Below are 13,814 nucleotides of genomic sequence, written 5' to 3'. Positions count from 1 at the left end.
GTGTCACCACTGTCCTTCCCCTGGATGACTGCATAGCCCCCCTGACGAATCTCTCCGCTTCTACTCCCCACCCCCAGCAGCCAGAGGGACCTTGTGAAAAGGCAGTTTGGATCGTGCCCCTCCTCTACTTGAGTGACTTCCTATTGCCTTGACCACTAAGCCCAAATTCCTTATTGTGGCCTAGGAGTCCCCATCAGGCCATCAGCTGCACCCTCAGACCCATCTTGGTCCACACTTGCATCTGATCATCCCTCACCCACACTGGTTTCCTTGCTACTCCAGAGCAAGACGGCGTCTTCCTGCCCCAGGTCCTCTCCACGAGACTTTTCTTCTCTCAGGCAATCTGTCCTCTAAGATATGGTCACTGCTGCTTCCTCTCCCTTCTCAGGGCTCTGCTTGGCCACCTCCATCCCCTGTCTGAACTGGCCACAGCTCCCTCCACCCCTTCCTCTCATGTCACCCTATTATGCTGTCTTTGGAGCATTTGTCACCATCTCCAACTATCCATCTTATTCATTAAGCCGTGTTAGTTGCTCAGGCATGCCCGACTCTGCAACTCCATGGACTGTAGCCCACCAGGCTCTTCTGTCCATGGGATTTTCCAGGCAAGGATACTGGAGTGGGTTGCCATTTCCTTCTCCAGGGGATCTTCCCAACCCAGGATCAAGCGCGGGTCTCCTGCACTGCAGGCAGATTCTTTACCGACTGAGCTATGACGGAAGCCCTCTTACTCATTACTCATTTGTATAAAATATGTTGGCTGGAGGGAACAGCTCCAATGGCCCAGGGTGGATGACCAGAGCTACCTTTGAGGCGTATGTGTTAGAGAAGTTGATTCGGGGCCAAACATCACCATACCCAACACACTCATACGTGGAGCTCCAGAAGAAATGGGTGAACAGACATCTCCTGGAGCCAGCATCCTGACACTATCCACACCTGCATCCCGTGGGAGGGGATGGCTGGAGCCATGAGGGCCGCCAGGATCACTTCCTCAAGAGCCCTTTCCCCACCACTTTCTCCCAAGCTAACACACCACCATCTGCTATTCTTGATTGGAACAACTATTTTGGGGCCCTTCTAAAAGGACTTATTCTTGGGCTTCCTTTGTGGCTCAGCTGGTGGACAACCTGCCTGCAATGTGGGAAGACCTGGGTTCGATCCTTGGGTTGGGAAGGTCCCCTAGAGAAAGACTACCCACTCCAGTATTCTGGCCTAGAGAATTCCATGGACTGAATAGTCCATGGGGTCACAAAGAGTAGGACACGACGGAGCTACTTTTTTACTTTCTAAGGGGCCTTACCAATTGATATTTTATAAGTACTGGTGAAAGGAAAGAAGGGAAGGTGAAGTTGCTCAGAGGAGGCTGCCAGGCTCCTCTGTCCCTGGGATTTCCCAGGCAAGGATACTGGAGTGGGTTGCCATTTCTTCCTCCAGGGGTCTTCCAGAGAGAGTGCTAATTAACCCGCTTTGTATTTCATAGGAACCTCTGGAGGGCAGTCTTCCTCCACTGCAGGGTCTAGCTCTCCTGCCGAAGGTCAAGGGCGGACAAGGTCAAATGGACAGAGATGGGTGGGTGGGGTTGGGGGTGCCTTCTGGCAGCAGGAACACCCTTCCTTTGGAGAGAAGGGAGGCTGGAGGCCCAGGTAAGCCCTGAATGTGGGGTGAAACTCAGGCCAGAGAGATGAAGGGCTGCTATGCGTGGTAATGAGGGACAGATCCAGGCACAGCTTGCCTGGGAGAATATTGGCTCTGCATCCTACGAGTCCCATGACCTTGAGCAAAGCTCCTCCCCCATTTTCTCATATGAAACTTGGAGTAATAGTCTCTTCTTCAAAGAGCTGCTGTAAATAATAATGAGCTAATACATGGAAAGTTCTTTGAAGTTATTATTATTGTTGTTACTCAAGCTGTATGCAAGAAGGTAAATTTTCTCGTATTATGTACTAGCCAGGATGTACTGGGGTTTATGGATGGGCCTGGCAGGCATGTGGTATGTGATGTGTATGGCGTGTGTGCCCATGTGCTATGCATGGGTATACATCTATATTCTTTTCTTTCTATTCTTTTCCATTACAGGTTATAACGAGGTATTGAATACAGTTCCCTGCACTATAGAGTAAATCCTTGCTGCATATCTATTTCATGCACAGATTGTGTATCAGTTAATTCCATACTCTGAATTCATCCCTCCCCGCCCCCCTTCACCTTTGCAGAATCACAACCACAGAGTCAGCCTCTGAGGTCAGGATCAGGAAAACATGGCATTCTTCAGGCACGGGCCAGTCCTCCAGCTCAGTCCTGGTCACCGGGCAGGGCACAGTCCAGATGTCAGCTACCCAGGAAGCCTCAGCAGATTCCCAGTTGGACTGGGGGCCCCTCTTCTGCCTTCTCGCGGCTCCCTCTTTTTGCACTGGCCACATAGTAGTTTTAAATGTATTTTTTAAATGATTTATGATATGAAATTATAAATTGAGGATTAATTTAATATTATTGGTTTCATTTTCTACCTCCCCAACTTGGTGTAAGCTCCTAGACGGGCAGACTCTGTGTCCAATTCCACTTGGTCTCCCGGGTGCTCAGCTGAGGGCCTGGCAGAGAGTTAACTGCTCACTTGTTGTATTCCTGCTGAATGAATAAATTGAATTTTAGCATCCTGGACTCTGAAAATTCATCGGAAAGCCCATCCAGGCCATGTTGCCCACATTCTGTCTAATGTGGAAATTCAGATATAGCCCTAGAGGGAGGGATTACCTCTGGGCAATCTCAGGACCAGCCACGCCTTCCTTTCAGGATGAGAAGCTTGGCCTTTGCCCCTGCTGTGGCCCCTGCTAGGATTCCAGGGTTTTGTGGGGGAGCTGGAAGATGCAGGCAGCTGAATCAAGCATTTGGTACCTGGAAGGGCAAGCAGTTTTGGTTCCCAGGCCAGCTCCACAGACAGGGGAGATGGGTGGGGGAGGGGCAGACTGCAGGCAGGAGCTGAGGGTCCTCACCAGGTCAGGGGCCCTGCACTAGGGACCAAGCAACAATAACATGTGACTTCAAAGACTGGTGGGTCCAGGCCACAGACTGGCCTTGGCAGATGGGGGGCGCCATGGCTGCAGCGGTAGGTGGTCTATTCTGAGCCCAGGGTGGCAGCTTTAGGGGCACAGGGATAGGGTGGGGACATCTGTGAAGAAGCCTCAGTGCTTTTACAGTGGGTGTGGCATCAGGCTTCCAGGGGCTCCATGGGCTGAACCAGCATCATCTCTGGACAGAATAGGAAGAGGTAGCAGACACTGCTTCCTGGAGAGAGGACTTCCTTGGGCAGACAATTTCTTTTTAAAAAATATTTGACTGCTCTGGGTCTTAGTTGCAGCACGCAGGAACTTCGATCTTCATTGCAGCATATGGGAGCTTTAGTTGCGGCACGTGGGATCTAGTTCCTCAACCAGGGATCAAACCTGGACCCCCGGCATTGACAGCGTGGAGTTTTAGCCACTGCACCACCAGGGAAGTTCGAGAGGATTTCTTTGCGAACATGTGAGAACCTAGATCTCCCCTGCGGAAGGCTTGGGTTGGTTTCAAGGGCTGAAGGTCTTCACATTTGAAGGCAGGGCCAGAGCCAGGGAAAGAATATGGAACGTTACTGGTGTGGCCCTGCTCTGCTCAGCTAGGATCGTGGGTCCATCGTCTGAGAAATAAGAGCCTGAGATGGGGTTTCTGGGTTAAGAAGTTTACCAGGCAGGTGCTCTGAGTAGGGGAGTGAGAGAAGCAGGGCAGGGTGGAGAAGGAGCTAAGCAAAGATATGGAGCCGCTACATTGTGATCCCACGGAGCTCTGGAGCACAACAGGTACCACGGAGTGGCTGCTCCATTATTTGGTTAGAAGGGCAGCTCTGGGGCGTGGGGCATCCCCTCCTGGTCCAGGGTGATGACTAGGACAAAGAGGGCAGCTGTGACCAGTGAACAGCCAACACTCAGGAGCCAGCCCACAAAGGGGTCTCGGCGGGGCACCAACACCTTCCCCTATAGCAGGCATCATGGACTTCCTTGCCCTGAAATCAACCTTGTACCCTCCACTATCCATGCACTCTGATCCCACTCTCTGGACCCCCAGGATGCACCCACTTGGCCACCCCCTGATACGTGTGGGCAGGGTATTCAGACTCCGTCTGGGTGCCTCCGAGCATCCCTGGAGCTGAGAGAGAGGCCAGCATCAGCACGTGGATGTGGCCAAAGGAACCCTGAGATCCTGATGTAGCGATGTGGGGTGGCGGTGGGGAGATCAGGTGTGAGCGTCCACCTCAGCAGCAAGAACCCAATAGCCTAGCACTCTTGTTATTTGGGACTGTGTGTGTGGATCCCAGTGATCCAGCAGTGTTGCTTTCTCCAATGTATTAAGAGACTCTCTTAAGTCATCTGTGTGTCACTGACAAGCTCCACACAGGAAATTGTAACCACATGAAATATTTATGCTTCACACTGCAGCGATGCTACTGACATGACAGCACGTTGTTTTTGTTTGTTTGGCTGGGTTTTCTTTTTTTCTTTTTCCAAAGTGGATTACAAGATGCCCTCCGGTGAGGAAACGGCTCACAGAAGTTGTGCCCAGAAGTTGTTATCTGGGTGAAGCAGGGTTATGTGATTGGAGAATGAGGGGCCAGACCCATGGATGCCGGGAGCCAGCGTGAGGAACTCTGCCCGTGGCAAAGGTCATGAGGAAGGAGGCTTCAACATACACAAAGATGGGATCGAGCCTCAGGAAACCCCCTGTTCCTGAGCGTCTACCCCCCAAACCAGAGTCTGCCTACTTTACTGCCTTATGCTCTCACCTATACCTCTGACTTTACGGGGGGCTGTCCCCCACCTCTCTTGGAGAAGGAGTTAACCTACAGCTCCAGTCAATAAAAATTCCTGGGCGTGACAAGGGTGTCTCTCTGCTGGCAGACTAGTTTGTGTGACAGGATTATCCATACTCTTGCTACTATGTACATGATTGTTTACCACCTCTCAACCATAAACAGCACAGAGAGTTTGGAGTATTTTGAAAGTCTTAGTTAGCATTGGGTTTTTCTAAAGATAAAAATCATGTTGGTGAGGGGTTTTTCATTTATTGGGCCAATGTTTGCTGCTAAATCCCCTGCCCTTATACATGTTAATGAATATATAACTAGCATATAGAAGAAATAAGTATTAACCTTTAAGATTGATCATGTTAAACCTTAGGCTAAGTAAATTCCTTTCTTAATTGTAACCCACTACACCCTCACCCTATAGGAATGCAACTTTATCTGGTGCCTTTGGAGAGTGGTGCCTAGTTTAAGAAAAATCACCCCTGGAAAATAAGTTTCTGATTGACTGACCGTTATCAGAAAGAAAGGATCCTAAAATGTTAGCAGGCCCCCTGGCCAGAAGGTGATGTAAAACCCCTAAGACCTTTTTGTATACATTTATATGAAGCACCTGATTTTGATAAAGGTCAGGACTGCTGACGCCCACGTGACTTTGATTCCCCCGTGTCGTTCTTTCTTGTTCTCCATTTTTCTGGCTGAATTCCCATCTGGAGCGTGGGTGCTCGCCAAGCCTGCTAATTTTGCCCTGGCTTTTAAGATCCAAGCGAGAGGGAGCCCAAGGAGGGGCACTTTCCACTATTCAAGTGGGTGCCGGAGGCCTACGTAGGTGGTGCAAGCTTCTTATCTCGAAGCTTTATTGGTACCCCACATAAACCAAGTTATTCAGCCTCCTTTTCTCCACTAATTTTCCTACTACACTACTCCTTTCTAATCTCTCTTTATACTTCTAATTAAATAGCTTTTTCCAAGGACGCCAACTCTGTCTCCGCTTCGAATTACCCTGGATCCACCAGGGCTGGACCCCGGCACATAGAGCTTCCTCTGTCTGGGTCATGGGCCTGGTTTGGGGGTGCCTAAACCTGCCCCTCATCTCCAAACAGCTGTGTCATGAGGCCCAAGAGTTGCAGTCTCCCCATAGCTCCTCCACACCAGGCAATTGTGATTTTTCCAGAAACGGTTAAAATATTCACATAATTATTATTTTGAGGTTATCACCCCTAACATCTGTCAGGAAAACCAGTTAAGAGTTCCCTGTCTGAGATGCTTGCTATACTCGGGTTTGGAGGAGTCCCTCTTCCCACCCTGGGCTCCTGCTGCCCTGAACACACCTCTCACCTCTACCAGCTTGGAAACTTCCAGAGGACAGAAGCTCCATTGGGGGCAAGGGAGTCGTTGGGAGGGGCTCACTGTGGTTACCTGCCAATGGGAGCTCCCTGTGTGGCCAGCACGCAAGGCCAGAGCACCTTGAATCACCATGGGAACCTACTTGCTGGCACCGTCATTGCCCCACTTCTACAGATGGCAAGACTGAGCCATCCAGGCTCTGTCGCCCGCAGAGACCCTCAAGGATGGAGAAAGGGCAAGGGGGACTTTGCCCTCAACCTGACTGACACCAGGGGCTCTGTCCTGGGAATCCCACCACCAAGCACCACTGCAGAGGGCCTGCCCCTGGCTTACCAAGTGTAAAGAGAGACAGGCTTGTTTCCAACTTTTTATCAGTTTTATTATAAAGAAATTCGAGAGAAGCACTGGGCACCAAGACAGACATTTGCAGGGTCAGAAAACAGCTGCAAACATTAAGAACCCAAACCCAAACCAAACCCCCAAAGCACACACACTTTATGATAGAAACTGCAATTTTGTTCTTGATTGTTCCTCGTAAATAGACAGAAGTAGTTGCTGGCTGTTTTAAATAGATGAATGTATGATTAAAAAAAAAAAGCACGATGTCTCTGAATGTGGCTATAAATTGTCCAGTTCCTGCTGTACAGAGGGTGAAATGGTTTGGCAGCCTCTTTTGTGCACGTCTCCCTTAAGATAAAACTTAAAAAAAATGTGCTAAGGGTCATATAAAATGCTTTTTTTTTTTTTTTAACTTTTAAGGAATCTACTTTCCACCCCACCCCATCCCAACAAAATAATCTTACAGGTGTCTTCAGCACAGCTTCTAAAACACGTAGTCAACTAATACTTACATGGAGCCAACAGTTTATAAGTGTCATAATGTCTTGTTCACACTGTAAAACCGGATTTGCACGTCTGGGGCTGAGCCGACCCCCGCCCGGCGCATCTGGGGGTGGTTTCCTGCGGCAGGGCCACCGGTCCAGGGGCAGCTCCGGAGACCATGGGCTCTGGCGCCAGACGACCAGACGGAGGGGACGGCGGCAGGCGAGGCGCGGGGTCCACAGGAACCCTGGAGCAAGCGGTCAGGGGGCGGGAGGTTCCAGCAGGGTCTTTGGGCTGGCGGCGGGCGGCGGGCGGCCTCTGCAGAGTCTGCCGGGAGGTGAGGAAGAGCCTCAGCCCTGGGCCCGGGCGTCTCACTGCGCTCCGCGCCGGCGCCCTGCTTTCTGCCGAGGCCTCTTTTCTGCTGTCAGCCCTTCAGGCTCTGAGCAGCGCCCTTCCAGCAAGCCTCAGGGAAGGCAGGGAGACGGGCTTAGGTGAGGTAGAGCGATTTATCCCTGGGGAGCAGGCTGGGGAGAGAGGAGGGGCTGTCAGAGCTGATGTGGCCGCCCCCCACCCCCGCCCAGGAGTCCCCTGGTCCTCACAGGGCTGGACACAGAGCCCGAGTGCGTGGGGACAGCCGCTCACTGGCCGTTCATCCCCTCCCCGGATTCAGCGGCCCCTCGGAAGATGCGTGAAGGTCTAGGCCAGTCCCGTCTTGACTCTTGACTATGCACCGGCCGGCGTCGGAGGGGTGTGTGTGTGTGTGTGTGTGTGTGTGTGTGTGTGTGTGTGAGGGGTATGTGTGTGTGTGTGTGGGAGGGGTGTGTGTGTGTGTGTTGGAGGGGTGTGTGTGTGTGTGTGTGTGGGAGGGGTGTGTGTGTGTGAGAGGGGTGTGTGTGTCAGAGGGGTGTGTGTGTGTGTGTGTGGGAGGGGTGTGTGTGTGTGTGTCGGAGGGGTGTGTGTGTGTGTCGGAGGGGTGTGTGTGTGTGTCGGAGGGGGGTGTGTGTGTGTGTCGCAGGGGTGTGTGTGTGTGGGAGGGGTATGTGTGTGTGTGTGTGGGAGGGGTGTGTGTGTGTGTGTCGGAGGGGTGTGTGTTTGTCGGAGGGGTGTGTGTGTGTGTGTTGGAGGGGTGTGTGTGTGTGTGGGAGGGGTGTGTGTGTGTGTCGGAGGGGTGTGTGTGTGTGTCAGAGGGGTGTGTGTGTGTGTGTTGGAGGGGTGTGTGTGTGTGTGTCAGAGGGGGGTGTGTGTGTGAGAGGGGTGTGTGTGTGTGTGTGAGAGGGGTGTGTGTGTGTCGGAGGGGTGTGTGTGTGTGTCAGAGGGGTGTGTGTGTGTGTGAGAGGGGTGTGTGTGGGGGAGGGGTGTGTGTGTGTGTGTCGGAGGGGTGTGTGTGTGTGTCAGAGGGGTGTGTGTGTGTGTGCGCGTGCACGCGTGCGCGCATGCGGAACCAAACACCCTTCCTGGAATCCTGGTGGGAGACCACCTGGTCCTCAGCGCTGAGGATACAAAAAGCTAGAACTCTTAAAAGTTGGGACCAAATCTCCGTGCTTGGTGCGGCCAAAAAATAATAAAAAATTATTTTATTTTAAAAAATGGGACCAAATCTGTACTGTGATTGGAGCCCAGAGCTCCCATGAGATCAGGCCAATGCCAGAGAGAATAGCACTGAAACATGTATATTACCATATGGAAAACAGATGACCAGTGCAAGTTGGATGCACGAAGCAGGGCCCCCAAATCCAGTGCTCTGGAACAACCCAGAGGAATTGAGGGGGGGCGGTGATGGGGGTTCAGGATGGGAGGACATGTATATCTGTGGCCGACTGATTTTGATGTGTGGCAAAAACCATCACAATATTGTGAAGTGATTATTCTCCAATTATAATAAATAAATTAATTAAAAAATAAAAGCCAGTCTCTGGCTGAGGCCACACCCTCGCTAGGCTCCTCCCTGCTCCAGCTGCTGCCCTAGCCCCACTACTGGTACAGGTTCTCCCTGAACAAATATATGTCATCAAGGACACCAAATTCCTGCTTCAGGCTCTGCTCCGAGGGAAGCTGACCAAAGACGGTCGCTCTAGCTATGAATGCCACGTGGAAGCACTTGTGAGAAAAGAAACCAGGGTGGAGACATCCCTGGTGGTCCAATGGCAAAGAATCCACTGGCGGGTGCCACCCCTGCCCCAGGAAAATTCCACGAGGCTCGGGGCAACTAAGCTCCTGTGCCACAACTACTGAGCCTGAGCTCTAGAGCCCGGTGAGCCACAACAAAGACCAGTGCAGCCAAAAATAAATAAATCTGCCCGTGGAATCCTCCAGGCAAGAATAACTGGAGCAGGTGGCCATGCCCTTCCTCAGGGGATTTCCCTGACCTAGGGTCGAATCTGGGTCTCCTGCACTGCAGGCAGATGCTTTACCATCTGAGCCACCAGAGAGGACTAAATAAATAAATAAATCTTAAAAAAAAAAGGAAAAGAAAAATAATAGGATGGAAGGAAAAACAGCAAGAGCGAAGATGGGCCTCAGTGTCCCCCACAGGCCTGGCCCCAGACAGCTGAGTCCCCATGGGTCCTTGCTTTGTTCTACTTCCTCTCCTGACGACGCCGGGCACCTGGTGCCCACGAGGCCCTCCTGCAAGTGACAGTGATCTGCAGTGTCCCCGTTGCCCTTTCCACCCTGTCACCCCATCCTCATGCTACTCGCATCAGCAGCGCCCACCGTGGGCAGGGGTGGGGGTGAGGGCCCACCTGCAGGTGCTGACGCCACACTCGGTGCTGGGGTAACTGCTGTCCCAGTCTCCGCTGCTCGTGGGGTTGGGCGGGCCAGGGGAGCGGGATCCAGAACCGCTGGGGAACTCAGAGATGTGAGGGAAGTCCTGCCGAGGGGGGAGGAGGAGGCGGTGAGCAAAGGAGAGCCAAAGGGGTGCCTCTCAGGCAGCGCAGGGATGGGGCTGTTCCCAGAGACATTGCCCTGGCTTATATGAAATTTCTGCTCTGCCCGTCTGCCTGGACCACTTCTTTCTTTTCCCTGGTAGAGCACCTTCTGGAAAATCCAGTCCTAGTCTTAGCTGCAAGGGTGGGGTGCTGGTGGTGAAGGACTTTCCTTCCCTGGACCTCAGTTTCCCACTCTGTAAAATGGACTTACTGGGCTGCATGACCTCCCAGGGTCAAGCAGGCCTTGTAATTCCCAGTGTCTGTCGAGCAATTAGCAGGGGTCAAGCTTCAAAGGCTTTGGGGAGAGCCAGGGGCTAAGGCTCTGTGGCCTCAGTCTCTCTGGCCAGAGCGCAGGAATGGACAGAAGCTGAGAGAGGAGGGCCTGGGATACCCTAGGAATCTGAAGAATCTGCCTGGCAACCTGCCAGCTGTTCTCTGCAGCCAGTGCATCTCAGGCGAGGCGTACTCATCCCATTTCACAGATGTGGTCACTGAGGCTCAGAGGGGTAAAGTGCCAAGGCTGAGGTTTCACAGGCCATGAGTGGCAGGGCCAGTATTTGGAACCCCAAGCTGCCTTCCCTTTCCACAAGGGGGTTCCCCAGGAGTGCATTCTCACTGGGTCCTGCTTACCTGTGGCCCTGGAGGTGAGGGGCTCACGGCCAGCTGCACCTGGAGTGCCATGGGAGTGGGCAGGACGGGAGGCTGGGGGGCTGGGGACATGCTGACGGGTGGGCTGAGGAGGGTGCCCTGGGCGTGGGGTGGCAGCGGCAGCTGCTGGTGCAGGGGTGTGCTGAGAGGGAAGGAGGGGGGTGGCGGCGGGGAGGCGCTGAGGCTGGGCAGCAGCGACTTGGAGCCCAGCGTCCGGGCGAGGCTGGCAGGGGAGGCCCCACTGCGGAAGGCCTGCAGGTCAGATGGCGTCAGGAAGGAGGCCAGGCCCGGCATGGCGTACATGGGCTGCTTGGGGGGGAGCATCTTGGCCGGAGGGTTCACCTGAGCGCTCTTGGTCTCACCCTGGTCAGGGGAGCTCTGGAAGGAAACAAGACACCAATCTGGATAAGCTGGAACCAACGTGGATAAGCTGGAACTTGGGCCACAAGACCCATGTGGTTTTGTAACCCACTGGCTGGCTCTCGTGCCCCTCAGGGGAGAGCAAGGGATTCACGAGAGATCACTCAGGACCCACCACCCTTGGCTCTGACCATCCAACCACCCCATATTTTGATCCCCGGGGGTTCCCCTGTCCATGGGCGAACCCATGCTTCTCAGCCTGGCCCGAGGCATGAGCATCGCCCAGCTGGGTTATCCTCTCCGTGGGCTTCTCCCAGCCTCTGTGCCTTGGCATGAGCTGTTCCCTTGATTTGGGACACCCTCTTTGCTTGACCCTTTCTGGCCCAATTCAGAAACTATGTCCTCTGTAGCAGCTGCCAGATCACCTCCCTCCCCAGCTTGGACCACGCAACCACCACTATGCTGAGCCTCCTGTGATACTGGTGTCGACAGAGAAAGCTGAGCGTAGGACAGGAGTAAAGGCCAGTTTTGAAGACAGGCAAAACCGGGTTTGAATCCTAGTACAGCCATTTAACAGACTGGATACTTCCAGGCAAGTTGCTTAACTCCGCTGTGTACTGGGTTCTTATTGGAAGAATCATGTGAAATGAGATGCGTGTAAAGTACTCAGCAAGAGCTGGCACACAGGAGGTACCCCGGAGAAGGGGCTGCGTGCGTGTGTGCTAAGTTGTTCAGTTGAGTCTGACTCTGTGTGACTCTGTGGACTATAGCTCTCCAGGCTCCTCTGTCCATGGGGATTCTCCAGGCAAGAATACTGGAGTGGGTTGCCATGCCCTCCTCCAGGGGATCTTCCCCACCCAGGGACTGAACCCAGGTCTCTTATGTCTCCTGCATTGGCAGGTGGGTTCTTACCACTAGTGCCACCTGGGAAGCCCAGAGAAGGGACCACATTGGTCTTATTCATCCTTTTCAAGACCTGTGGTGTTGACCATTCCCATGGACTTCAGTTCTTGCTCTATTCCTCAAGGACTGGGCTTAGGGATCCCAGATGTTACCTTGGAAACAAGGCTGGCCCTGTAGGCTGCCAGAGCCTTCAGATACTCCTTCTTCGCTGCTTCGGTCTTCCTCTTGTAGGCCTGAAAGATCCAAGATGTGGGTGATATCAGGAAGAGGTCAGGTGGTCAGCCTGAGCTCATAGGGCTGGTAACCGGCACTAACCTCTGAGCTAGGTCTGCTTCTATTCCCCCCGCAGGCCCTTGAGGGGAAGCCACAGGCTTACGGCCAGTGGGTAGGAAAGCTGTGACCTGGACCCCAGACTTTCAGAGTTGGAAGCACATGATGGATGGAGATGCTTGTTTCCATTTAACAGATGAGGCAGCAGAGGTCCAATTTCCTCCCCCACTTAACCAAGTCGCTAGTGAACACAGCTACAGAACAGCCAAATGGGACCGGCCCTACCTCCCCAGTTTACAGATGGGCAAAGTGAGCCCAGTAGAGTCCTCAGCAGAGGCTGGGCAGAGGCTAGTTCCCCTAGTTCCAGAGGCTGGACCTGGTTCTAGACCTTCCAAGTCTGACTACAGAGCCTCGGGGGATGGCCCAGGAAGGGATGGGGGCTCACCTGCTTCTGCTCCTCTCCCAAGCTGTCCCACATGGAGGCCACGATTTTGGACACATCCCCGAAGGTCGCGCTGGGGTTCTGTCCCTTGATGGCAGCCTGAGTATCTCTGAAGAAGAGTGCGTAGGCTGACACAGGTTTCTGCGGCTCATTGGGGTCCTTCTTCTTCTTCTTCTTTGGGTTCTTGGCCTTTTTGCCAGGATCAGCTGAAGGTCTCTTTTCTCCCGACATCTGCCCGGGTGAGGGGAGTCAGCAAACCAGAGAAGCCCAGGACCTCCAGCTAACCGACCCAGCCTAGACTGAGCTGGACCTTCCTTAGCTTTTCCCAGCTTGCCCAGCCCTGCTCACACATCGGCAATGCCCTGGCCAACCCCCCTGGGCTTGAATACACACACACATAAATCACACACAAGCGAGTGTGCACACATGCTCTGGGTACGAGCCCTGGGTTTTTCATTCAGAATGATGGTAAAGTTCATTCAAAAAAAACTCAGAGAAAGAAACAAGTTACTGCCCTATAGAGCAATAAGACTATCACCTCTGGGCCTTTAGTCTTTTCTGCTGCACAGAAGTCATTTGTGTCTCTACAGGGAAAAATTAATTTGCCTTGTAATCAAACAAAAATTGCTTACCTCTTCATCACTTTTCCCCCACCCCAAGTTAACATCTTCCTTTACAGAATGTAAAAGCCCCCATCAATAATGAGGGAGGGATCAAACAGAAGGTATAATCTCCCAGAGAATCATCAGATAATTCTTAAGCCTATTCGATGAGGCAGTGATATGCCATTGAAAGACTGTGCAGTCATCTGTTTTTGGACTATTTCCAAGTTTTGGATATATATATTTTTTCTTAACACCTCTCCCCTCTTGTGATCACAAATAATCCCCAAAGATTATTCTTGATTGAATAAGACTGGTCTCTTCCACCACTTTTCAGCTCTGCGACTTGGGGCAGGTGGCTTAGTCCCTCTGACCCTCTTTGAAGTTGCTGGATGGAAGAGAGATTAATATAACTGTCAGCAGGGTGACCTCACCCTGGATACCTGGCCTCTGATGCAGTCAGACTCCAGGATCTCAGTACTGTGGGCACCTGGCTTCCAGGATGGAGGGGGTGGGCACGTCCCCCACCGACTAGGACTCCCAGGCCACCCAAGGACCAGGGATTTTGGCCAATGGCTGTGGATCCTGCTACGAAGACTGTGGTTCTAATGCTCCAAGAAAATGAAGGTAATATCGTAAACTGATAAGGAACCCATGGGCCA

At 52.7% G+C, this 13,814-nt stretch overlaps 1 protein-coding gene across 2 annotated transcripts in view; it reads right to left on the bottom strand.

The window, feature by feature from the left end:
* Nucleotides 1-6,532: 6,532 nt before the first annotated feature.
* TOX2 (TOX high mobility group box family member 2) overlaps nucleotides 6,533-13,814 on the bottom strand; it is a 155,300-nt gene continuing 148,018 nt past the window's right edge. The window contains exons 5-9 of one of the 2 annotated variants that reach the window (XM_015099889.4): nucleotides 12,554-12,781; nucleotides 11,991-12,071; nucleotides 10,558-10,953; nucleotides 9,742-9,869; nucleotides 6,533-7,524 (exon numbers count right to left, since the gene is read on the bottom strand). In XM_015099889.4, coding sequence (XP_014955375.2) covers nucleotides 7,488-7,524; nucleotides 9,742-9,869; nucleotides 10,558-10,953; nucleotides 11,991-12,071; nucleotides 12,554-12,781 — 870 coding nt within the window. In that variant the 3' untranslated portion in view covers nucleotides 6,533-7,487. The remainder of the gene's footprint in view (nucleotides 7,525-9,741; nucleotides 9,870-10,557; nucleotides 10,954-11,990; nucleotides 12,072-12,553; nucleotides 12,782-13,814) is intronic. The other variant, XM_042230163.2, reaches the window with a different exon arrangement.

Source organism: Ovis aries, chromosome 13 (assembly GCF_016772045.2).
Source record: "Ovis aries strain OAR_USU_Benz2616 breed Rambouillet chromosome 13, ARS-UI_Ramb_v3.0, whole genome shotgun sequence".
In the NCBI taxonomy this organism is placed as follows: Eukaryota; Metazoa; Chordata; class Mammalia; order Artiodactyla; family Bovidae; genus Ovis; species Ovis aries.
Note: the sequence above shows the minus strand (reverse complement) of the source record. Positions and strands in the feature narration are given on the sequence as shown.